The following is a 25,443-nucleotide window of genomic DNA, read 5'->3' on the forward strand; positions in this document are numbered from 1 at the left end:
GTGTGTGTGTGTGTGTGTGTGTGTGTGTGTGTGTCTGTGTGTGTGTGTGTGTCTGTGTGTGTCTGTGTCTGTGTCTGTGTGTCTGTCTGTGTGTGTGTGTGTGTCTGTGTCTGTGTCTGTCTGTGTCTGTGTCTGTGTGTCTGTCTGTGTGTGTGTGTGTGTGTAAAATGGGCACTTCTGTATACCCTGTGTTTCTGTGTCTTCCTGGGACGCACGAGGCAGTGCCCACTGTGAGAACAGCCAAGTCGCCTATAAGCATGGTAACTGATTGCTCCAGGTCACCCCCAAGTTGGAAATTTTCCTACTAAGAATGGAGAGCCCTCCAGTGCCTTTATCAGTCTTTTGCCAAAAAAACAAACCTCAAAATAGGAGCCTAAAATAAACAGCCTGGGAATACAGTTTCTGGAAAGATCCCAAAATGAATCTATCAGCTTGTATTTACAGAACTGGAAGCTGTTCTAGGGGACACTCACTCTCTCACATCCCCCTGCTTCAAACACATCTTCTGCTCCAGTTCCCGGGCTCCTGAGCTGGGACTCTCGCCTCTGGGAGATTCCGGGAGTTGGGAACCTGAACGGCGGGAACCATCTCAGGATGAGGGTTCTATCTGAGTATGGTCGTGCTCCCCACCAGCTCAGTGCACAGGATCCAATCTATTCAATTCAACGAATGAACGCGGGTACACTCACACAGGAACCCATCCTGAAGCCTAAGCAGAGTTTGGAGGCAGGGGTCAGGTTCTGTCTTGTGCTTCCCGGCTAACCTGACTGTTATTTTACATATGTTTATCAAGAAGGCCAGAAGAATGTATTTAAGAAAAAATTATTGGATCCGGAAGGGCGAAGGCAGCTCCTTGCTCCTCCTCGATGGGACACGCGCACACACACAGCTGACGAGTCAAAACGGCACAAAACTCTGAGGGTGGAAACCACCCGCACGGAGCAACTTTGAAAGATGGCAGAAGCTCACCACAGCCAATTAGCCTCCAACGGCTGACACAATTTTAACTACCTCCGTCTTCAGTTCAGGTATTTCATCCATTACTTCCCGCACAGCGACAGACGAAGGGCGGTGCCCTGGCATGGGACCACGGACAAGTATGCTCAGGGGAGCAGGTATGAATGCCTAGGGAAAGAGACATCCGTGTACACGCTGATCACTGCTCCATGCCAGGCACCAAGCAGGGGGCATCTGGACAAAGGTTCCAGGGATGATGATGCATCACTAAAGGGGAAACAGGGGGCTGGGAAGCACCAGGGAGCCCCCGAGAGTTTCCTGTGTTCGACGGCTGTTAACATGTCTTTCAAAGTTCCCGCCTGCATCCACCTCTCAACTCTGAAACCACCTGTCTCCCGCCCATCCGTATCCATGACCCTATCCTGTTCTAAGGACGCTGAGAAAGGCCCCGCCCCAGGCCTCCCTTTACAGAGAGAGAGCAAGCCAAAGTATGGAAGACAGCATCTGTATGAAGTCACCCAGCCGAGCGGACCTCTGGCTTCCTGACTCTCAGCCCAGTGCTCCCCTCCACACCAGGAACCGCTGGCACACATGCTCAACTCACGGCCCTGCCTTCTGCCCTAGGCTAAAACAAAGGTTGTGACACACCCTTCCAGGCAAGCCAACAGCTCAAAATGCTATCATCCATGAGGAAGCAAACCAGGCAGGGAGTTCCTGCACCAGCCCGGCCCCTGCAAGCCCCTGCTCCACACAAGTCCATGGCCACCTGGAGTCTGGCTGAGAAAGAAGCCTCTGCTGAGGCAGCACATCGCAGTGCCCAGACAGCCGGAGAAGGGAGCATTCAAGGAGACACTCCATGGTAGCAGCGCTCTGAGACACTCCCCAGACGACATGATTAATACTGCGTGCGCAGCATGTTCACATAAAGATATTCCAAAGGTGAGCCCACAGCCTCAGCCCTACACATCACCCGGTTTCGGATCTAACCCGAAGCACACAGTTTCTAAGGGAATAAGGTCAACTCTCTCAGGTGATCTCACTTCCTAACAGGTCCTTTCCTGTCCCAGGGGAGAGCTGGTTTTAGGACTCATTGCCAGGCTCAGGCCCAGATGAAGGACTGAAAAGGGCCACCAGCTGACAACCTGAAGAAATGCTCACGCCATTTGAGAACCCCACTTCCAGGAATCTCCCTAAAGGGGAAGGTCGGGGTTAATAGAGCACCGAATGCAGCTGCAAACAGGGCAGTTCACAGCCTGGAAATGGGAAGTGTTCACGGTGCCAACAAGGCTGAGCTGGATAACGGTCAGCACGTGAGGTTGGCTTTGAAAGGTTTGTTTTTAATTTTTATTTTGTGTGTGTGAGTGTGGTGTGTGATGTGTGTGTGAGATGCATGAGTGTGTGTGTGTGATGTGTGTGATGTGAATGTGTGATGTGTATGTGATGTGTGACTGTGTGATGTATATGATGTGTGACTATGTGTGTTATGTATGCTATGTGAGTGTGTGTGATGTGTATGTGGTGTGATATGTGTGTGATGTGTGAGTGTGTGTGATGTATAAGTGTGATGTATGTGTGATTTGCGAGTGTGTGACATGTATGTAGTATGTGATTGTGTGTGCATGATGTGTGAGTGTGTGATGTGTGGGTGGTGTCTGAGTTTATGTGATGTGTGGTGTGTGTGACCTGTGTATGAGTTCACATTAAGGCAAGAAGAGTGTGCTGGATTCCCTGGAGCAGATACTTGTTGAGGCCCAGGTGTGGGTACTAGAAACCAACAAGTCCTCTGCAAGAAGAGTCTGCAGTCTTAGCCACTGAAGCCATTTCGCCAGGCCTGGGGTCAGCTCCTTAAATCATCACACAGGAATGGAGGACAGAAAAAGGTAGACTATAAAATCATACATTCCATCGCAATTTCAAAATACAAGAGACGGAACGAAGGTTGAAGCAAGATGCATCAAATCACGGCGGTTAAAAACAGCATGCACTCCACCAACTGCAGCCTTCTACATGCCAGGCAGCAGGCATCGCACCTTCTGGAATATCCCTTCACGCTGTCTTCTAGGCGAGGAAATGAAGCAACCACAACGCCAGCCCAGGGCTGCACAGCATCTAAGTCAGGGTGCATCCGGATGAGCCCCGCCAAGTCCTTCCTGCCCCTGCACACCAGGCGAGGCGGCTGTGCTCACGACTGGACTTGGTAAGCCCGGCTTAGCCACCCCCTAGTAAAGAGACGGCGCTAAGAAGCCGCCACTGGCAGCAATGGCTAGATCGTTTTAGCGCTCCATGCCACTGCTACCGTAGTGGAGGCTGGAGAGGTGGCTCAGGGGTTAAAGAGCACAGGATCTGGGTTCATATCCTAGCACCCACATGGTGCTCACAACAGTCTGTAACTCCAGTTCCAGGCGATCTGTCGCCCTCCTCTGGCTTCTGTGGGTATTGCACACATGTGGTACACAAACATACATGCAGGCAAACACCCACAGACATAAAATAAAAGTATTTTCTTAAAAGATCACTGTAGTCTGTCGTTGTCTCTCAGAACTTTCCCTGGAAGAGGTAATATGACCAAGGAGGCAGTGTGCCATCTCTGTCTGGCAGGACTGGCTTCAGGGGGACGCTCCCTCCCAAACCTGTACTTTCTCCAATACCTGGAGCTCTTTCCAGTTCAAAACTCCCGCAAAGGGCACTGGTTCTAACAGATGCCACCCTGGTATGTACTGAGTTTGGCTGTGGCCAACATTGGTCTCTGACAAGTTACAAAGGCCAAGGCATAGGCTGACCCCTGTCTGAGATCTCCAGGTCACTTCTGATCCCATCTAATTAATGGTCCTGTACAGACAGGGCAGAGGAGGCTCAGAGACGATGTGAATAGTTGAACGTAACCCCCAGGTACCTCTTCCAAACTCCTACTGCTCACAGCAAACCAGAAGTCAAGTGAATGTGCAGTGCTGACATATCTGTACGATCCGTGACCTGTTCGTCATATTGTTCTGGGTATGGAAAACAACATCAACGCTCATGTGTGTTTTCATTCTGTATGCCCTAAGCACCATCGTCTAAGAGAATAAAACCCAGTCATGTGGGAAGCCTATGATGCCAATGAATAAAAAGATTCCTGCAATGGGCCTCGCCCTCAAGCAGTGAGCCTCTACCAGAGAAAAAGGCTCAGCTAAGTCTATTCCACGCAAACACAAAGGCCGGAAACAGAACGGAGCTCAGAAAGTCATGGGCTCGTTATCTACAGAGTCTGGGCAGAGGCTGCGACCTACTACGGAGGGCCCCCTGGGACCAGATAATGAAGTGTTCCCCCCTAGGTAATAGAAAGAAGGGGAAGGTAATTTAAGGGGTCATAAAACCTGTGTTAAGAAGATGGATGAGGAGTGGGTATGTGTGTGGGGGTGGGGGGGCGTGTCTAGGGAGATGGCTCAGTGGGTCAGAGCAATTGCCCTGCAGGCACAAGGACCTACGTTCAAATCCCCAGCATCCCTGTAAAGAGCCAGGTATGGTCATGTGTGCACACAGTCCCACTACCCGGAGGCGGAGATGGGTGGAGCCCGGCCCCCAAGAACCTGCTGCCTGGCCAGTCTAGCCAAAAAGGGCACGCTTCAGGTTAAGTGAGAGACCTTGTCTCAAGGCAACAGAGGAAGGCAATTGATGCCCTGCTGGCCTCCACATGCGCGCATGCACACACACACACACACACACACACACACCCCGTGGATTTGGAGCTAGGTATGGCTCATTCCTTCATTCCAGCACTGCAGAGGCTGAAGCCGAAGGATCGCTGTGAGGTGGATGGCCAGCCTGAGCTGAAGAAGCCAGAGCCCAGATGAGCCTCAGTTTCCCACCAATCAGAACTATCACCACCACAAGTGTGACTCAGGCTGATGCTCACAGGCCTGGTGTGATTAACACGCCAATCACTGCTGACAGGATTCCCTCGGCTCGTCGCCAGTGCCCGTTCCAGTCACTGTACTGAACCACCAGAGACAGTGGGCTAGCAGCCAGAACCCAGAACTGGAAACACTGCCAGACTTCAATTCACGTCATCACCTCTTCCCCAACCTGCTGCTAGAACCTTCCAAAGAGCAGCTCACAGTTACTTACCTCTGCCATTGTGCTTAAGCCAAAACCTGCTCTCCTGAAACCATCTCTTAGGAAAAATAAAAACAGTTCATAGGCATGCTGGTGCACACGTTTAGTCCCAGCACTCAGGAGGCAGAGGTGCGTGGATCTCTGAGTCCAGCCTGGGCTACAGAGAGGGTCCCAAGACAGCCAGGGCTGCACAGAGATACCCTGTCTCACACATGTCCTCTCCCCTCTAAAACAGAAAGTCCCAAGTCCTTCAGCATCCCTCAAAGATGAGCTTCCTCTGGCCATCAGACTCCAAGGTTCTTATAACTCAACAAGACAGTGACCTTCACCTCTGAGGTCACCTGAGGCTCACCTCTAGCACGAGCGGCAAGTACTGAACTCCTGACCAGCCAAAACCGTCTACAGATTGCTCAGCAGGTCGGTCAGCTTGGGGGAACAGGATGCAGGAGGCTTTCCTCTGGTGTGTTTCCTCACCATACCCTAACCGTGCACCGGTGACCAGCCTGCCAAAGATCAGTACCTAACTCAGTGTTGCCATAGAGACGACGCTTACGTGAGGTGCCTGGCCTGCAGCAAATACACAAACATCTGATTTTTCTTATCATTACTATTCTACCAACAAGCTTACCAAGGTCAACATACCGTTTTACAATGCTACAATTCGATGTTTCTTTTTCATTACAGAAATGTGTGTATACATTTTGTGTCCTGCATTCCATCATAAGCATTCTCCTTCCTGAGGTTCAGACCCGTCACGCCATGCGGCTGGTCCGGGTTTGCCACAGGAGGTGCTGTTTTTTCCTCGTGATAGGCAAGGCCACAAAACAATGAACATCTCTTGCAAGGGTATCCTTCCACACAGAGATTTTTATTTCGGTGATATGCACTGCCCAAAGATTTCCGAAAACTCCACGTGCCCATTTTCAGCGCCACAACCACGTAGCGGGGTCCCATTTCCCGGCGTTCTTGCCCAACTCTGAGGAGGATTATGATTTACTTTCTTTTCTACAAGTTAGAATAGCATACCAGATGTGATGCTTTCTTAATATGCAAGAAAACTTTGATTCCTAAGCTGATACATGCGTCTCAGTAATAAAAATGGGGCCGCTGAGGAGGCTTGGCAGGTAGCACAATGCCTGAACCAAGACTAATGACCTGAATTTCATCCCTGGGACCCGGTGGGGGAAGAGAGAGCAAGCCCACATGTTGTCCTCTACCTCCTGCTCATGTGGGTGTGAGTATGCGCAGGTACACACACACACACACACACACACACACACAGACACACAACACACATTCACACACACACACATTTACATAGACACTCACATTCACACACACACACACACATAGATACATTCTCTCTCTCTCTCTCTCTCTCTCTCTCTCTCTCTCTCTCTCTCTCTCCCACACACACACACACACACACACACACACACACACACACACACACACACACACACACACACACACACACCCCAGAGAGACAGAGGGAGAGGGAGAAAGAGAGAAGGCTCATTTTCTTCAGTAGGTGGAGTCGGTTAAAGTGTAGCTAAAATTAGCATTTCCTCCTCTGCGCTTTTTATCCGGGGATGTGACAGCTTCCCCGGGGCCTTCAGATTCCAGGTAAAGAGGACTCTGGCTCTCCCTAAGAACACTGGGACCGCAGGGTTCTGGAAGTGAAAGTCTCTCTCTGCTTCTTCCTCCTTGATGGAGAGGAATCTTCCCACCTGCTAATGTGTCACCTTCCACTTCCCAGCACCAAGGAAAACACCTTCACACTGAGACAGAGCTTGGGAAATTCTAAAGAGTAAAAATTGTAAAATAAACATCAACCAGTGTTTTTTGTTTTTTAAAGAGGTTGGGTAGCACACGGAGTGGGAAAAGTTACAGAAACAGTTTTAACAAATCATCATAAAAACCGCTTTCGTGAATCTGTTCATCAGACGGTCCACAAAAGGCATCCCATAATTACTTGCTATTGCTTAAGAAACCCAGTGCTTAGTAGATACAGGGGACATACCTTCTGGCCCAGTCCAACTTGGAAAGCAGACTAATCACAGTCCAGCTCTGTCCCTGGGCACTGTGTAATTGGCAAATACATAAGCTCTAAGCAGACCTGTCAAACCAGGGGCTCCACAGATGGGGTCCAGCCCTGGCTTTAACCACATTTCCCAGGGCCATGGTTCTCAACTTTCCTGATGCTTCAACCCTTTAATAGAGTTCCTCATGTTGTGGTGACCCCCAACCATAAAATTATTTTCATTGCTACTTCATAACTACTTCATAATTTTATTACTGTTATGAATTTTAATGTAAATTATTTTGGAGATAGAGGTTTGCCATAGGAGTTGCAATCCACAGGTTGAGAATCATTGCCCTAGGGCCTTCAGAAACATTGCTTTTAAGGCAAGGATTGGTGAGTTTAAAAAAAAAAAAAAAGGTCAGGCAGTGGTAGCTCATGTTTTTCATCCCAGCACTGGAGAGGGGGATCTCTGTGAGTTCAAGGCCAGCCTGGTCTACAGAGTGAGTACCAGGTCAGCCAGGGCTACACAGAGAAACCTTGTCTTGAAAAACAAACAAACAAACAAGGTTTTGTGGGCTAAGAGGCAATACTGAAGTTTTTCTGTACATATGGGGTAGGAGAATAAAAACCATTTATTAGCCCACAAGCTGTAAAACACAGGTGGCTGGGACTTAGTTTGCTGATCCCTGCTCCAAAGCATCTCACGTGCTCCTTCCTTACAAACCCACAGAAATCCTCGCAGTGTCTGCCATCATGGACACTGCTCGGATCTAAAGTTATCAGTGGGTTTTTTTCCTTCTACGCTAGGAGGGTCGTCTTAAGAACCTGCAGTGGAAACCTGGCATTATACAGCTGGGGATTTACTGGACATCTATATGCACCTGCCCACCCAGTGCCTGGCACTCAGGAAATTCCGAAGCAGTCGTCCTGCTTGCTTGCCGTGTGTGCATCTAGAACCACCCTGCCACTTAGTCCTGTTAACTCACCAACAATACAAGGAACGACGTAAGCATCCCAACTGGTGAGGAAATGAAGGAGTCACAGAGTGAATCACTGTCTTAACACCACAGACTTGTGGGGTGGTGCCACCACCCTGGTTTCTTGGTTATTAATACCTATGAGATCTTTATCACAAACTATCTTCCAGACTTGGCCCTTGACCTCAGAGCCTTGTGCTTAATCGAGGAGCAAAGATACACAATGCTCAGAGGCGTGAAAACCACACAAAGACACACAAGCAACAGAAAGGGGCGCTTAGAGTGTTAACGGCACCTGAATATTAGGGATCCACTAATGTGGGGCTTACAGGGGAGGGTCTAAAGTGAACCAACCTCAAAACTGTTTAGAGGTTTGATTTGGGAGGGAGAATATCCCATCCCCCACACTGTACCCCCCAGAACTCGTGGGTACTGTAGACTGTCCAACAAAAGGAAGTAAGAGTAGATGAATTAAACAATGAATTAACCAATCTGAGATGGGATTATTCGAGATAATGGCATGCTTCAGGGCCAGCGAGACAGCTCAAGCAGGTAGCGTCACTTGCCACCAAACCTGACAACCCGAGTTCCATTGCTAGGGCCCACAGTGTGGAAAGAGAGAACTGAACCCCAAAAGTATTCTCTGGCACTCAACACAAGCAGCATAGCACATAGCCCCCACCCCGCCACATACAAAACAATAATGAGGAGGGAGGCAGGAGATTTAGTGTCTGCTGTGGGACTGAACACTGTGTCTCCAGGTTTGAATACCAAAGTCCAAACCTTCAGTGTGTTGACATCAAGAGATGGGGCCACCAGGAAATCATGAGCTTTAGATGAATTCAGAGGGCTGGGCCCTCATGGAATTGATGCCCTAAGGAGCAGAGACCCCAGAGAACTTGCGTCCTGTATCCCTGCCAGGGAGGGCACCCTCGGAAATTCACTGTCAGCCATGTGTGGTGGTACATGGAGGTGGAGGTAGGTGGGTCTCTGTGAGTTTTCAGTCCGGTCTACATAGCATGTTCCAGGCCAGACAGGGGCTACGTGGTGAGGCATTGTCTCAAAACAGTCTATAAACCAAGAGGGCCCACCCAAGAGCCTGACTACGCCGGCAGCCTAATCAGGGACTTCCCGTTTACAGAACTCCAATCAGCTCCTGTCGTTCATGCCATGGGTGTGTGGCATTATGCTGTGACAACCAATGCAGACTCTCGGAGGTGACCTTCGAGAAGACTCCACTGGCCATTTGCTGGCTCCGTAGATACGAGGGAGGGGCTGAGCGTCAAGGAGTGAGGGTAGCCTCTAGAAGAAACAGGCAAGGGAAGGAGCCTTGATGAAGGCATCCGCCTGACCTCAGTACAGCGAGACCCACGCTGCACTTCCCACCTACAACTCCGAAGGAAGACCGTGCGCGACGTCGAGCCGCAGGGCCGACAGAAGCAGGGCCGACAGAAACAGGCTCGCGGAGCTAGAGGAAATGAGAGTCAAGAAAAGCTCACCCTGTCAAGTCTCAGCCTGAGGCAGAGTAGGGCTGGGAAGGTCACACCCAGGTGACTGGGGCTGGGGCGTGTGGAGAGAGACACAGACAGTCTCCACGTCCTCAAGAAGCAACGGAAGCAGCCAAGTCTCGGTAGACACATCGAAGGGGCCGAGGGGGCCAGACCACAGCAAATCAGGACTTCGGAGGGTGAGACCGAAAAGAAGCAGAGGGCGGGCCGGGCATAAACGCTCAATTATTCTCATTGTTGTTTCCAACATAAGCAATGGGGCCGCTCTTTCTGGACGAGCAGCCATCCCGGGACACCAAACACTAACATCGATCATCGGCAGCTCCTCTTTGGAGTGGAAGCCGGAAGCCGTGCAGGTAACGTGCACCTAGCCAGCCATGGTAGCCAGCAGCTCAACCCCTCACTGGATGCTTTGACTTATTTCTGACTCATTCTAGAGAACGAGTCACCATGCGATAGTTACAGAGGAACTCCATAGACTGCTGTGACCAACGTCAACAACCGGAGGAAAGCATGGTCCCCTCGGGTGACTTTCCAAGCAGATGACACTTGTCCTCAAATAAAGATTCCAAGATAGTACTTGGACTTACAAGACAACAAAAAGGAGGACACACACCACCACCACCACCACCACCACCACCACCACCACCACCACCACCACCACCACCACCACCACCACGCCAGCCCCACCCCCGCCGCTCCAAGGTCAGGTGCATTGCCAGTTTGTTGGACATATGGAACCTCAGGAAAGACGCAGACCCAGACACAGTCCCCAAGAACTGTGTGACTTCCTAGCTCTGTCAGTTAAGAGTGCCTGACAGTAAACAAAAGCCCCTGACTCCCTTAGGGGAGAAGCACCATTTTGATCAGACAGGGTGAGCATGGAGGGAAGACAAAAAGGGGAAAAACCATGAAATGGTGAGGCTGTCAAAGACGGCATGTGGACATGGGGAGGGACCTCTGATGGGTGGCCTGATCCCGGGAGCTATGTAGGTGCCTGGGCCTCACCTAGCTCCTGGATCATCCACTGTGGCTGGGGGTGCAGCTACAGAACGGCTTGAACATGGAACAGATCAAGGGTAACGCCTCCTTACAACTCTCATTTGCACACATGGGGGGGGGGGGAGGTGTTCTGGTGGAATTCTGTCTACTTGTGCTGCGCCCATTTCTATCCCTCCTGGGTACGGGCCTCCCTCATCTTTCCCGTGTTCTGAATGGAGCGCACTCCCACAGACTACCGTGTGAATAAAGAAAACTCTGTTGGATTTTAAGCAGACACTGAAGTGCCTGAGTCTTTATTTCTAAAATGGCTCCAGGAAGGCAGGTAATGGGACTCAAGGTTTACGGTCCACACGCAGCAATGTAGGTCAGAAAGGTAAACGAAACAGGTATGGGACGAGCCACGGCTGGCCTCCGGACATGCGCATCAGCCTCAGAGTCATACAGATAATCTCCTTTTCATCTCTGATTTTAAAAAAAAAAATCTTTTTGGGGTTGGGGATTTAGCTCAGTGGTAGAGCGCTTGCCTAGCAAGCGCAAGGCCCTGGGTTCAGTTCTCAGCTATGGCCACAAAAAAAAAAAAAAAAAACCACACCACTTTTCAAAGTGTGATGATAAAAAAAAAACCACTGTTTTCAATCTGATCAAAATACAGTATCCCCTTTTATATAATGCATATAACGTTCCTCAGATTATAAACGTAAAAATCAAACTCTCCTGAGATACTTGGTGAAATCTGGGACTTGTGGACAAAACTGAGCATCCCGTCCTTTAGTGAGCTCTCAGCCTCCTGAGGAGCGGCAGGATGCTAGACATGCCACAGGCAGGCAGTGGGTTTGTAACCGAAAAGCTGCTGAGCACAGCCCCATGCCAGCAGGAATGCAGCACACTGGAAACCTTTCCGATCCCTTGGGAACAGCTCTGATCTGCAGGCCCTTCCTACTGTCTATCAGGAGCCGTGTGTTGTCCAGGTTCACACAATTACTGCCCCCCTTGCCTTCGGCAGGACAGGCCCAAGGCAGAGGACCACCTTCCAGCCCTTCACGCAAGTGTTAACAGTCAGGCTGTCCCTTGGGCCTGATAGAAGGTCTTCCTGGGCTTTTGGTAGGTAGTGAGCCTCCCGACCCAAGTACATATGACTTACTTAGGCCACAAAATCTCCAATGTTGTGGGTGGTAGCTTCTGGCAGTGACCAGGACGTAAGGAGGTCCAAGGGAAAAGCTGTTGTTAGTTAGGCCTGCCCACCTTGCCCTTTGTGAGTACACCTACTCTCCGCCATCCTTCTGACTACCAAAAACCAGCTTCCTGGGGCTCCTACCTCAGACTGAAGACCAACAGCTCTCCTGGAGTTCTCCAGGCTTTCAGCTCGAGATAACGGCTGCGGAGACGTACAGCCACATGGACTGAGCGTCTACTGGTCCTCGGGCTCTCCCGGCCACCCAGACCATACTGTGTGAGCCACAGCAAATCCCCTCGGTCATATGTGTTCCTTCTGTCCATTCTGTACTTCCTCAGAGCCCTGCTCAAGACAAATGCCTGCAGTGGAGAGCCTTCCAGATTCCCCACCATCATGGCTTGATGCTGTGGGCACCGAGTATGAGCCGAGGGCAGCTCCCACAGTCATGTTCATACGATTCTGAGTTAGTTGGGATAGGAGCTTCTAGACTGTTTCATAGCCTGCTGACATCATCTAGTCCTCCTGCTCCAATCACTACTCTTGACTGAAAGGAGAGACACCACAAGGTAAAGGGATCACAGGACGGGCATCTGGGGGCCTGAACGCCCCTTTGGGCCCATACGCAGGCACCCAAACTCTCTACCTTAGCAGGGCTGCTCTCCCACAGGCTGGCTGGCCTTTTGCTCCAGGCTCTACCAGCCCTCTTCCAAGCCTTTATCACCATCACTATTTCTGGCTTTTGAAATCTGCCACCTCCTTTCTGAACATAACTGCACAGACATTTGGTGACTTTTCAAAAATATTTTCTATCATTAATAGGATTTGTGCGGGGCAGCTCTCCCACCGTCTGTGCGGCCTGCTGTCTTCAAGCCAAAAGTTCCAGGGACTCTTGTTTTGTTTGGAGACAGGGTCTCAAGTAGTCCAGGCTAGCCTCTAACCCACGATGTAGCTGAGGATAGCCCTTTAACTTTCAAGCCTCCGGCTTCCACTTTCCTGAGTGTCACGATCACAGGCGTGCACCAACGTCCACTGAGAACCAAACCCAGGCTTCATTTCCTGTGCTAAGTGAACAGGCTAGCAACAGAGCTCTCCCCAGTTCTGAGGTGGATTTTCCCCCCCTTGGAGCCTTTATAAGTCAATCAAATATTACTCGGTAGCTGGTGGATTATGCCTGTGTATTTACTCGTTTGCTCCCCAAACAGGAAAGAATAGAAAAAGTGAGTGACCCAGAGAGAACTCTGACTCACACAGCACAGGGCGAACAGACACAGGTGGAGTTTCTGCCACCCAGGCTGATGGAGCGGGCTCGTGCAGAGGGCAGACACAAGACAAGAGGGCTGTCTCCCAACTAGACAACAGGCAGTAAATCCTGCTTCTGGAGCAGGTGTCCCAGAGTCTCCCGTCTGCGTGTTCAGTGGGGGAGGTGACCAGACAGGACCTGAAATGTAGTCTTTTCACTGAGCCACACCACCCTCCCACCACCCCAAGGGAACAGGGAGGACTCACCCAGCCCAGAAATATTGATTGCCTTCACAGATTTCTTCATTTTGTAGAGAACCATCCGGTCCACGTCCAAAGCCTAAAATACAGAGAATACATGAATTAAAACATGTCGCACACGGGCCGGAACTACAGACAGCAGCAGTGAGGACCTTCAGGGGGTGGAGGGGGGGGGTTCCTACTACAAGGCCCCGGGCGGCTTCTATGGAATGAGTCTTTGCCCAGTGTGGAAAATTGACTTTCAGAGTGTACCAAGCAGTGGTCTTACAGAAAACCAACTCGTGTGTCTCAGTCACCTAAAGCATACAAGCTGTGTCTACTCACATCACCTGCTGAACACAGCACTCCAGAGAGAGGTGAGTGAATCTGGAGAGATGCCTCTACCACGTCGGGGACCGTCACTAAGCCCTGCCTGCCCCTCTCCCCTCAGTGAAAGGAAGGGCAGTCTCAAGGTGACCCTCCCCACAAAGAGCACCCCAACAGCCAAGTCACAGAGTCAGACCCGCCCATACAAATGCAGCTCGGTGGATTTGTGAAGCTATTAGCTGTGTTTAGGAAGCTTATTCCTAATCCCCTTCAAGCCTCAGATTTCTCTCCCAGCATCCAGCTGCAATGGTTTTGCAAGGCTGGATGATTAAACAAACACTCACATGTTCCACATTCAGCAAATATTTACAACACAACCGTCGTACGGCAGCAGGCAGTGGCGTGTACATCTACACACAGTAGGTGCTCAACAGTATGTCCAGCGACTCATCAAACTTGGGGATTTATTCACAGCTAAGCTTCTACCCAAGAGACACAGCGAACACCTTCCCCACAGCTCGGTGAAACAGCTCGGAAGATCAAAGGACTCCAGGTGGTTGTGACAGGCGGGTGAGCACATCCGGTAACCGTGAGAGTGAGGCCAAGTGCCAGTGACTATTTAAGACCCGCAGTGACCTGCCATCTACCTACACACATGGAAAAGCCGGGCCTCTTGAATCTGCTTCCAGCATCAACCTTCCTAAGTCCTCACTCTGATGCTGCCGTGACTGACTTCTGGGGTGTTAGAAACAGATGAGATGGGAGTTGACAGTTTTACATGGAACAATGATCCAAAGGCGCCAGACAGGGGTTAACAAAAGAAAAAGTTCTTATCAGGTCACGATGTGTTTGTCCGAACCCATAGGATGTACTCTCTGAGTGAACCATGAAGTATATCAAGATCAAACCCCTCTAGGGAAGCACCCACAGAGCTTTAAAAAAGACAGCCTTGCTATGTTATCTAGCTCAGGTTGGCCTTGAATCAAAATTTCTTATAATGAGTTAGCTTTTTTGTGTCTAGGGAAAGATTTTAAGTGTGGTATCTGTGCCCCTCAGATCCTCCCTGCTTCCTGCCCATAACCTCAGTACTGGGGTTACAGGCACCTGCCACCATGCCTGGCTTTTTATGTGGTGTGTGTGTGGTGTGTGTGTGTGTGTGTGTGTGTGTGTGTGTGTGTGTGTGTGTATACACCTGTGGAAATCAGAAAAGAACACTCGATGTCCTTCTCCATCGTTTCCACCTTATTCCCTTAGGAAGGATTGTTCTGGCTACCTGACTCCCAGGACCCACCTGCCCCCACCTTCGAGCAATGGGGTTACAGTTATGCCTGGCTTTTTTATGGTGTGGGCTCTGGGTGCTGGTTTGTTGGTTTGTTTGGTTGGTTTTTCGAGACAGGGTTTCTCTGTAGCTTTGGAGACTGTCCTGGACTAGCTCTGTAGACCAGGCTGGCCTCGAACTCACAGAGACCCACCTGCCTCTGCCTCCCGAGTGCTGGGATTACAGGCATGCGCCACCGTCACCCAGCTTTGGTTTGTTGGTTTAACTCAGGGCCTCATGCTTGTACAGCAAACTCTTCTAGCTACTGAGCCATCTCCTTAACCCCTACATAAAATCTTTTTTTGTTGTTTTTTTTTTTGTTTTTCGAGACAGGGTTTCTCTGTGTAGCTTTGCACCTTTTCTGGAACTCACTCTGTAGCCCAGGCTAGCCTTGAACTCACAGAGATCCTCTTGCCTCTGCCTCCCAAGTGCTGGTATTAAAGGTGTGTGCCACCACCACCTGGCCTACATGAACTCTTAATGTTCCCGGGTGGTCATCTCTAAGCCACTCTTGACCTTGAGATATAAATGGGGATTTGGAAACAGTGAGTAACCCACAAAAACCTGCACTTACTGTCTCCCCTCATGCCCTCCCCAGTCCTCCAGCCTCCAAGCAGTACTTCACAAAACAGAGTTTGCTCAGGCTAATGCGCCACGCCCTCCCGTCAAGGAGTAGAGCCTGACACACTGAGTGAATCAGTAGGCTGTCACAGCTGGGAGTTCCCACCCCAAGGCACATGTCCTCAAGGCAGAACACACATCTGATCTCGTAAACATGCAATCCACGACTCCTGCTGTGGAGTCTGTCCTGGCCAGTCTCTGCAATTGACCAGACCAGTAGCTGACCTGCATTCAGGTAAGAAGAGCTTCCCTCCTCCAAGCCTCCTCACAGACAGCAGAGGACCCCTACAGCAGCCGGGCTAGCTCTCTGGAAGTCATTCAGCAAGCCTTACAGAAAAGCTTCCTTGGGGGCAAGGTATAAAAGGAGAAAACCTCCCACGGAACAGAAGCACACAGCGAATGTTCCATGGCAGCTCGGGTCACTGGGGGAGGCTTCCCAGCATGGCACAGATGGTAGCCCAAGCTACAGAAGCCTCCCTGTACTCTGAACTTTCCTCACTCATCCATCAAGGCCCTGAACCGCCATCTCCACTTCTGGTTAGCCCCTGAGCTCTCGTCCCGGGGAACTGTGCGATGCTGGCTCAATCCGTTCTTTTCTTCTCCTTCCCAACCCTGGAACATCTTCCTGCCTCTTGACCCTTGACCCCCCAGCTTCACGGGCTGGTTCATAGGCATCTGGTCCCCCAGCAAAGCGAGAGGTGTCTGGCCCTCCAGCAGAGAGAACCACCTGCCATCCCTCCCCAGGAAGGGTGAATCGCTCATCTTAGGTTGGCCCCACAGCATCTGTGCGTGTTCACAGTTTCCACTGAGATTTACTGTACGTGCCAAATACAAAAGCAGGGAGTGGAGACTCACTGGTAAGCAAAACAAGACAACAATCCTGCAGAAAAAAATAAACACCTCCACAAACACAGACGCGTACTGGCAGGAGCAGCAGGCCAGGACTCAGCGTGTACACTGACCTGCTTGGCCAACCTTGGACGCTGCCCCAACACCTGTGGTGTCCGATACTGTGGCTACGACTGAGCACCCTGTAACACTTGAACATGCTGAGGTCTGAGAAATACCAATAACACTACCTCTGTTTCTTGTTCCTCTCCCTGGTGCCGCTCTCTCAGGTCAGGGGCTGGTGTGTGTGCAACCCACTGTGCACCAGAGAGCCCTGCCAAGGAATGGGACTCTGTACCAAGCCACAGGGTTCCTCTGACCAGAGAGAGAACGCACTGTAGTACCTTAAGGCCACCAGAGACGAGCAGGAAAGAATTCCAGGAAAGGCCTCCCAAAGATGAAGGAATTGGCTGGAGCCATACTGGCCTCAGGAACCAGCCAGGCTCCATCTGGGCGTTGGACTCCTGGGTAACCAGCTAGAGACCTAGCCTGCTTCTCTCCAGCAGAGTTAAGTGCTCTGCCCGCTGGTAACCCCGAGTCACATGGCACACCTGTGTCGGTGGGGTACGGCTCAGTTCTGCTCAGAAGTAGGGGCTAGAGGTGGTCATCTACTGAGGTACCGGGGACTGGCACTCTGCAAGTAGCTGAACTCGGACAACATCCCACACAGTGCTGTGCAGATGACAGCCCTTTTCCTACCAAAGACAGCACAGAAGTCTTGTAAAAACACGCCTCCTTCTGAGTCCTGTCCCTATTGTTGAAGGGGAAGCCGTTTCCTGCCTCAGGAATGAGAAGATAAACAAAACGAGGGGCGCTTTCCCTGTCTATTCAGCAGAGATTGAAGCGAAGGTGAGCTTGGCGCTTGGTGGCAGAGGTAATTATAATTAAAACCTACACGAGGGAAAAGCGATTCCCTCCCTGTTCAAAAATGCACCCTCCCTCTGTCGCCGTGTATTTATAGCTCATCAAGATGAAACACCCAGTCAGGAGAAGTGAGGATGATTAAGAGGGAAAAAAAGTCTTATATCCGTGAGTTAGAAAAAGCTTTAGCCGGGCGGTGGTGGCGCACGCCTTTAATCCCAGCACTCGGGAGGCAGAGGCAGGCGGATCTCTGTGAGTTCCAGGACAGCCTGGGCTACCAAGTGAGTTCCAGGAAAGGCGCAAAGCTACACAAGGAAACCCTGTCTCGAAAAAACAAAACAAACAAACAACAAAAGAAAAAAAAGAAAAAAAACAGAAAAAGGTTTGCCAAAACCTTAAAGCAAGAACAATTAATACAGCTTTTGTGGTCTCCAGAAACCAAAGGGACCTGCAACGTGGCTGAGACTTCTAACCGTAACTCACCCCCCACCCCAACTTCCACGACTCCTCAAACCTGGAAGGAAAACGGAGACAACCCGCACCAAAATGTGTGGGCAAATGACAAGCACGCAGAACCGCAGAAGTCAATAAAGACCTGAGGAGGGCTGGCCTGGCCGGCAGCTGATGTCTGGCCAAACCCTATAAACTCTGAGGGGCTGGACTCAAGCTGACCTCTAGTTTATAAAGCAAGCTTAACAGATTAAATTTATTGCATAAGCAAGGCGGCGGGGATGTGTCTCAGATATTTCCAAGGAAAATAAATAACTGTTGGAGTGGTCATGGGAGACGGTGGGGAGGGGGGTGGAGCCCGAGGGCACAGGTCATGGCAAACCCACCACGAGAAAGACCCTCACATCCCCAGTGGTGGGCATTTTCACACTCGGCTGCCCCACACAGTAGCCAGAAGCTGGCAGCGGGTTCTATCAGAAGGGAAAACACTGACATTCACTTCCGCGTGCCTTGCTGGCTCCCGCAAGAGCTGCAGCCATACAGGCATGTGTGTGACTGTTCCAGAATGTCATGAGGCTCTCTCTCCTTCCTCGGCCTCTGCAGGTCCCTCTGTGCCCTTGAGGGCTGTCCCCGAGCCAGGGAATCCACCCAAGCAGCCTGGCCCTCCTGGTTCCATAGCTCAGTAGCGGCATCCCCCGTCACATTATCTTCTCTGTGGAGGGTAGATAAATCCGTCTCCTCTTGGGGTCCCACAGTCCTGTGGCAAGCGGGCATCTGAGGGAGGGGTGGCCTCCACAGTCTGTCTGAGGAGCTGGTTTGGTTCGGGGGTGGGAAACTCATGAGCCACAAGCGAAAGATGTCCCACCTCTTGTTTGTTACAATCCAACCATTTTGACAGGCCAACATGTCTGGCTGGATGAGGTAATACGTGAGGGGAAGGCTGGCTCTGACTCACCCAGCTAAGGGAACTGTTACCCCAGCCCTCAAACAAAAAGTACTTTTCTCAATCACGGGCCTTGACTATTAGCTATGTTTTGAATTTCACTATAAATATTTGCGGAAATTTATTTAATTACCATCTGGCCCTTTTCAGGAAAAGTTTGCTGCCTCTGACTTAGATGATCCTCGAAAAGCATCCCTCCACGGCATCAGCCAGGCCTGTCGATTCGGCCCTGGCCTAGAAGCACAAGTACCAGCCACAACCAATTTGGTCCAGCGCCCTGGGATCTCAAAGGGAGGCACCCCAGCATGCAAGGAGGCTGAGACAGGAGGATTGCTGCAATTTTGAGGCCAGCATGGGCTACAGTGTAATAAGACTGTCTCAAAAACAAAACAAGAAAAAGATAAGGGCTAGAGAGATGGCTCGGCAGTTAAGACCACTGGCTGCTCTTCCAGAGAACCCACATGGAGGCTCGCAACTGTCTGTAACTCCAATTTCGGGGGACCTGGTACCTTCACAGGCATACATGCTGGCAAAACACCAAATGCACATGAAATAAAAATAAGTAAATCTTTTTTAAAAAGAAAAGGAAAAAATAGACACAGCATAGAAACAGATTAGCCTGAGCACATTCATTATGCTTGGAGCTCATACAAAAGCAAACGGAAAGGGACTTTCAAGACTCTACATACACATTGTCTCCTTTCCTAAGTCTCCTACCATTGAGGTTTGTTTACCTTTGACCACAAAAATACATGGAAGGAACAGATTGAACAATAAAGAAAACAGATACTCAAAGCCGCATATTCCCACATATAAAAATAAACACAGGAGAATCCTTGGTTAGGTGGCACAGGAAGCCGTCACGTGGCTCCAAGGGGAGAGGTAGAAAATGGTGCCAAGAGACTCCATTTCTGGCACTCTTTGAAAGATTTTCCAGGGTGTGCTTATGCATTCGCTTATTTAAGGATAAATAAATGATTAACGTGGAAACAGCTCTGTGGGACGCAGAGGAGGTGAGCTAACCCAATCTGCGGGCAGAATCCTTGCCCCCTCCCCCCCCAAGCTTTCTGGATGTGGATACAGAGGGGGGACATTCTCAGTCATGCTTTTTGAACTGGAAAAACAAAACAAAACAAAAAACAAACAAAAAACAAAAAAACAAAAAAAACGAACAAGAGGAAAACCCAAAGTTGCCATCACCCAAGAGAATCAACTATGCAGAAACTGTTAGGCGCTGGGCATCAGTCCACCATGACTGAAGGGGATGGGGCCACATGGAATGGACCAATAAAGGGCACGAACACACCCGTCTCCAGATGTCCACACATCGTACACAGGTAGAGATGGTGGGTCCATGAAGAGTACCTTTGGCTTACCAAGTTTCAAAAACAACTACTCAGGAGACTGTCCCCTGCAGACATCAATGGGGACACATCCAGCTGCGAAGTAGACCACGCTACGTCACTATTTAGAGAAGAGGGAACAGACGCCCCTGAACCCAAGCTTTGTTGTGTTTCATATCCGATTACTGGAAGAGACAGAGCCTCCAAGTGGTCAAGGAGACTAGGAAAGGAGGACATGCTGGCAAGAAGGTTTCACAGCAGCCACACATAGGCTGCATGGTGAGGTGGCTGGCACAGCCTGCACGGTGCCCTTCCCAGGGAGGAGTCAGTAGGACACAAGGTGCCCTGGATGCTCCAAGGTCCTCACACCTCTGGCACTGACAGTCCCAGGAACTGCCCCCCACATGACAGCAGAGCATGGAGGTGGGGCAGGAAATGGGCAATGTCAGGAGAGGAAACATGCACAGGCCCGGGGACATCATCCCAAAAGATGTCCAGTCGTAACGGAAGGGACAGGGGACAAAGTCAAGGAGAATGGTGGAGCAGGCTCTTGGTCTGTGCCGATGTAAGAGACAGGGAGGGAGGCTGGGCAGGGGACCATTAGCTGGTGGCTGAGGTCAGTCTGCTCACTCTTCCCAGCCCCAGAAGACAACGGGATCCTAGACCAAGTTGAACTCCCCAGGAAACTACTAAGCTCAAGCCAGGTGTGCCTCACTTCAGGGACATAAACGAGGGTCTTCAGAACCAAGGAGGGCTTCGCTTCTTGGGGTGATGGGGTCTGCCTGGGGACACCTCCACACACACCACACACCATGGCTCTACCCCAACTCCTCATCCTGTCCAGCAAGCCAGGTCCTACAGATGCCTTCCTGTTGTCCACAAGCTGTCATATTTGTGTTTTATGTGTTCTTTCAGAGGGACATTGTGTGACTGTGACCAGAGCCTTAAAGCAACAGGCATATACTAGAAATGGCAAATCAATATTGGACGCCTTTGACGAAGAGAATAATATGACAGGCAGCAATGAGGACATGCTACAGAGACTCTCGTGTCTCTCAATCTTGACTATCAAGACCACTGAGACAATGATCCCCAAGGAAATGGGGATTTCTCCAGGAATCTGCGGTCTTGGAAGAGCATTCGCTGGCTTCCTAAATTGAGAATAACATGGCTTGTGTCCACCTACAGCTGGCATGGCAGCGGACAGCACCGACCCAGTGTCCTCCTCTTCCCAGAGGGGCACAATCTCAACTCTACCAATTAAGGTAGCTGTTGGGGACACACCTTCTATCTAGGACTGTCTTTATCATGAGGACAAATCCTTTTCAGACCAGAGGAAAAGTGCCCAAAGGTGACACCCACTGGAACGCGGCAGAAGAGGAGGTGCAAACGTTTAGAGGAGTGTGGGGATAAACTTGGTAAAATGCCATCTCCCGGACGTGACGCGGCCATGGCACCCAAGTATCCACTGCAGTTCTGTGTGTATATGCAAGACCAAGGCAAACGGATAGTCGGCATCCCATGGAGTAGCACTAAGGGGCCTCAGTAAATGATGATGACAATGATGATGATGATGATGAAGATGACGACGACGTTGGCACAGAAGGGGAGGGGGCAGATAAAGGAGAAGACTACAGTGAAGACAGGAAGGTGGAAGGGATGTGTTAGAAAGTGCAGGGGCCTGAGGAAGATCCGATCAAGACATACTGTGCGCCCATGAAGTGGTCCAAGACTACACCTCTGACAAATAAGTAAAAACAACAAACCTTCCTAGCCAGCTCACACTCCCATTGACGTACCTCCAAGAACCAACAGCAAGTTGTTTTCTTGTTTTTGTTTTTCCCATTCCTATTCAAGTTTTTCCCAACATTTCGTGGCATTTCTGGCAGGCTCGCCACACGGGCAACAAGGAATGCCCTGAGCCAGCCTGGGAGAAGAAAGGCCCATCGTCCTCTTAGCTTTAACGTTCGGGTTAAAAGAATAAAGTCTAAAGTCCAAGGGTGGGGAATGGGGAGGAGGGAAGAGAGGGGGATCTGTGGTTGATATGTACAATGAATAAAAAATTTCTTAATAAAAAATGTTCAAATAAATACAATGCAAGGAGTCCACGCCACCCTCGTCCCCTAAGTCAGGGACTCTGTATTGGGGTACACCACTGTGAAATACGGTACCCAGCAAGCATCCCCTTCCCATGACTCTGGGGCCTTTTGATGGAGGGAGGTCTAGTCAGATCTGCTCTCCCCCATCCACCCTCCCTCTACAGAACTCATAGTGTCAAAGTCGGGCAGAAATGATAGTGGCCTGTTCCCACCTGCCCCATCCCTACTCCCCACCCATCTGATCCCCTACTCCTCACCCATCTGATCCCCTACTCCCCACCCATCTGACCCCCTACTCCCCACCCATCTGACCCCCTACTCCCCACCTGCCCCATCCCTACTCTCCACCCTCATCAAAGCCCTTCAAGGGAACCACACAGCAACAATGTCACTTGGGTGCTGCCTGTGTCGGAGAAACACACTAAAATATAATTTTATTTATTTATTATTTTATTGATTGATTGATTGATTGATTTTTCAAGACAGTGTTTCTCTGTGTAGCTTCGCCCCTTCCCTGGAACTCACTCTGTAGCCCAGGCTGGCCTCAAACTCACAGAGATCTGCCTGCCTCCGCCTCCTAAGTGCTGGGATTAAAGCTGTGCGCCACCACCACCTGGCTAAAATATAATTGATATATAAAATGTAAGTGGATAGTCTAACAAGACAGAGGCTTAACTCCGAGTACCATACAGCAGATGACACATGTGCACCTGAACCCCGTCAGATCAGGCAATACTTAGGTTAGCATGCAAAGTCCTCACTTATTGTCCCAACTCACAGCAGAAGAAAATGACTCGAAAATGACTTCGGAGACTCACCCCAGGCCATTTATTTGGCTTTGAACTGGTCGAAAGGTTTGAAGAGCCACAGCAAATTTAGGGAAAGCATGGGCCAGTCCCGAGGTGCATCCCCACCTGTTTCTTAACAGCGTCCCTGCCAGGAGGCCCACAGGCAGCTCCCACCTCCCCTTGGCTGCTCTCTCCAGTGCAGAGGGAAATAACACTTTCTCACTCCACCCCTGAGCCCCCCAGGCCTCCCACAATCTCTCTCTCTCTCTCTCTCTCTCTCTCTCTCTCTCTCTCTCTCTCTCTCTCTCTCTCACACACACACACACACACACACACACACTGATCTCACTCATTGCTTAAGGCCTGTGCAGCTACTTCATGACAAGAATGCTGTCCCCTCTCTCCACCAAGAACATGCTTGAAGCCATAGCTTGGGCCAAGGCTGCTCTGGCTCCTGCCATCCAGCGGCATGTAAGTGGCTGCCAGCTCACTATCATCTGCCATGCACCAACATCATGGCTCACCCCACGGCACCCTGAATAACAGTCACATTTCAGAATCTTCCAGAGGGTCGGAGGATTGGCTGAGAACCAGGAGTGAGTAGGTGGGATCATGAAGCTTGTGTCTAGAATACAATATCCAACACTGGACTTCTCAAGGAAGAAAATTATACATCACTGCTACCTTTGGTCTGTTTCTTGACTTCCATCCCTGAGTTCCCGTTTGCCCTGTGGAGGAAGAAGCAGGGACAGCCAGAATGTGGAGGGGAAAGACAGCCAAGGACGGGGGTCACAGGCTGGTTCTGCGCTCCCCACCCCATCACCAAGCTGTCTGCCACAGGAATCATTTTTATAAAAAGGAGACAAGGGTTCAGATGCCTTTGACAGTGTCGCATGGTCATGTCCCCTCTTGCACTTCTCCCACACTAGGGCTGGCTCTGTCCTTCCCCTGTGCCTTCTTCTGGGGCCCTGGAGGAACAAACACAGCCCTGGAACTAGATGGAGCAGGATTTGAGTCTGCAGGCTCTCTTAGCATCAGAGAGACGCACTAAAATGCAACCAACATAGAAGGCATACGGTCTAACAAAACAGTGAGGGACCCAGCTCCAAGTACCATCCAGAACGGATCCTGAGCACTGGTCTCCTCCACAGCTCCACCCCCACCCCTGCCATATCCAGGCACTAACCCTGCACTGTTCTGCAATTCATGCAGGACAGTTATTACTGTACGGGAAAGATGGACCGCAGAAGGACCGAGGATGTATGGAAAACACTGGGCATCTTTCTTGCTCCGGGCAGCTTGTTCTGCATCCTCCCTTCATCTTGAGACCCAGATCTCCTGCGAGGGCCACGGGACTTCCACTCCCACATCTCCACACCCCACTTGCCATATCCCTAAAACAGGACAACATCTGTTTGAAATGGAAAGGCTGGAGAACCACTAGAGTTCAAAGAGAGAAAGCATGCTGATTAAGGCAAGGACCGCCCTGCCCCGCCCCGCCCCGCCCTCGAAAACACACAGCAAAGCATCCCGGGCACCTGACAGTGGTTGGCTAGAGAAGGGACAGGAGTGTGTCTAGGCCCCCGTCTTACAATTAGGGTCCCCTGAGGAAGGTTATAGGTGGAAACTATTTCTAGATTCAGACCAAGGACTCATATTCTGCCCTCCAGGGTCCCCACAAGACATCATAGGGGTTAGGACAGAGTTGACTCTAGTCCCCAGCTGCCCAAAACACAGCTTGCCTCACTGTTGGGCCTCAAATGCCTTCAGGTGAGGAGACAGCGCTGTCAGAACACTCAGAAGACCACATTCCTCCACCCTAGACCGGAAAGGAGCCACACACAGGTGGCATTCTGACCTTGGCCCAGTCCCAGCACAGGGGCCTAAGAGCCGCAAGGAACGAGATGTGAACAGAGTTTAGGGGTCCCCAAGAGTTACAGAAGCTCCTGATCCTTTGTCAGATTTACTGCTTTTTAGTGGATGCATATAGGTGTTTTGCCTGCACGTATTTCTATGTGTCACGTGTACGCCCTGCCCGTGGAGGACAGAAGAGGGTGACAGATCCCCAAAAGTGGAGTTGGACTGTTGTGAGCCACCGTGTGGGTGCTGGGAACCGAACCTGGGTCCTCTGCAAGAGCAACAAGTGCTTTTAACAGCCGAGCCATCTCTCCAGGCCCCTTTCCATTCATTTCTTTTTTAATTAAAGTTTTTGGCCGAAAACCCCCAAGCTTTTGGCTAGCACCCTTCCCTTCCCTTCCCCCCCCCCCCACTGCCCCAGAGGCTGTAGTGCAGAGGGTGAGCGGTGAGCGGAGGCCACCGCACAGAAGAGAAATGTGGCCCAGGCTAGGTGAGGAGGAGCCTGGAGAGGAGGCTGAGGCGGCTGAGGCAGGATCAGGACGAGGCTGTGGGCACAAGGCCAGGCCTGGGGCAAAGGTAAGGATGGGGACTGGGTCCCTGTCACTGGGGAATGAGACAGGCAGCACCGGAAGTGAGCCAAGGGCTGTGCTGTGAGGGTTTATTTTCTTCACAGAGGACACGGGCCCTTCCCCAAGGAAGGCTCTCAGCATTATTTATACTAACGTCTTGA

General features: G+C 50.8%; 1 protein-coding gene across 9 annotated transcripts in view; it reads right to left on the bottom strand.

Annotated features, from left to right (window-relative positions):
* Nucleotides 1-25,443, bottom strand: part of Asap2 (ArfGAP with SH3 domain, ankyrin repeat and PH domain 2) — a 155,922-nt gene that overhangs the window by 83,633 nt on the left and 46,846 nt on the right. For all 9 annotated transcript variants that reach the window (XM_036170344.1, XM_036170340.1, XM_036170339.1 and 6 more), the window contains exon 2: nucleotides 13,246-13,318. In XM_036170344.1, the coding sequence (XP_036026237.1) occupies nucleotides 13,246-13,318 (73 nt within the window). The remainder of the gene's footprint in view (nucleotides 1-13,245; nucleotides 13,319-25,443) is intronic.

This window comes from Onychomys torridus, chromosome 21, assembly GCF_903995425.1.
Source record: "Onychomys torridus chromosome 21, mOncTor1.1, whole genome shotgun sequence".
Lineage (NCBI taxonomy): Eukaryota > Metazoa > Chordata > Mammalia > Rodentia > Cricetidae > Onychomys > Onychomys torridus.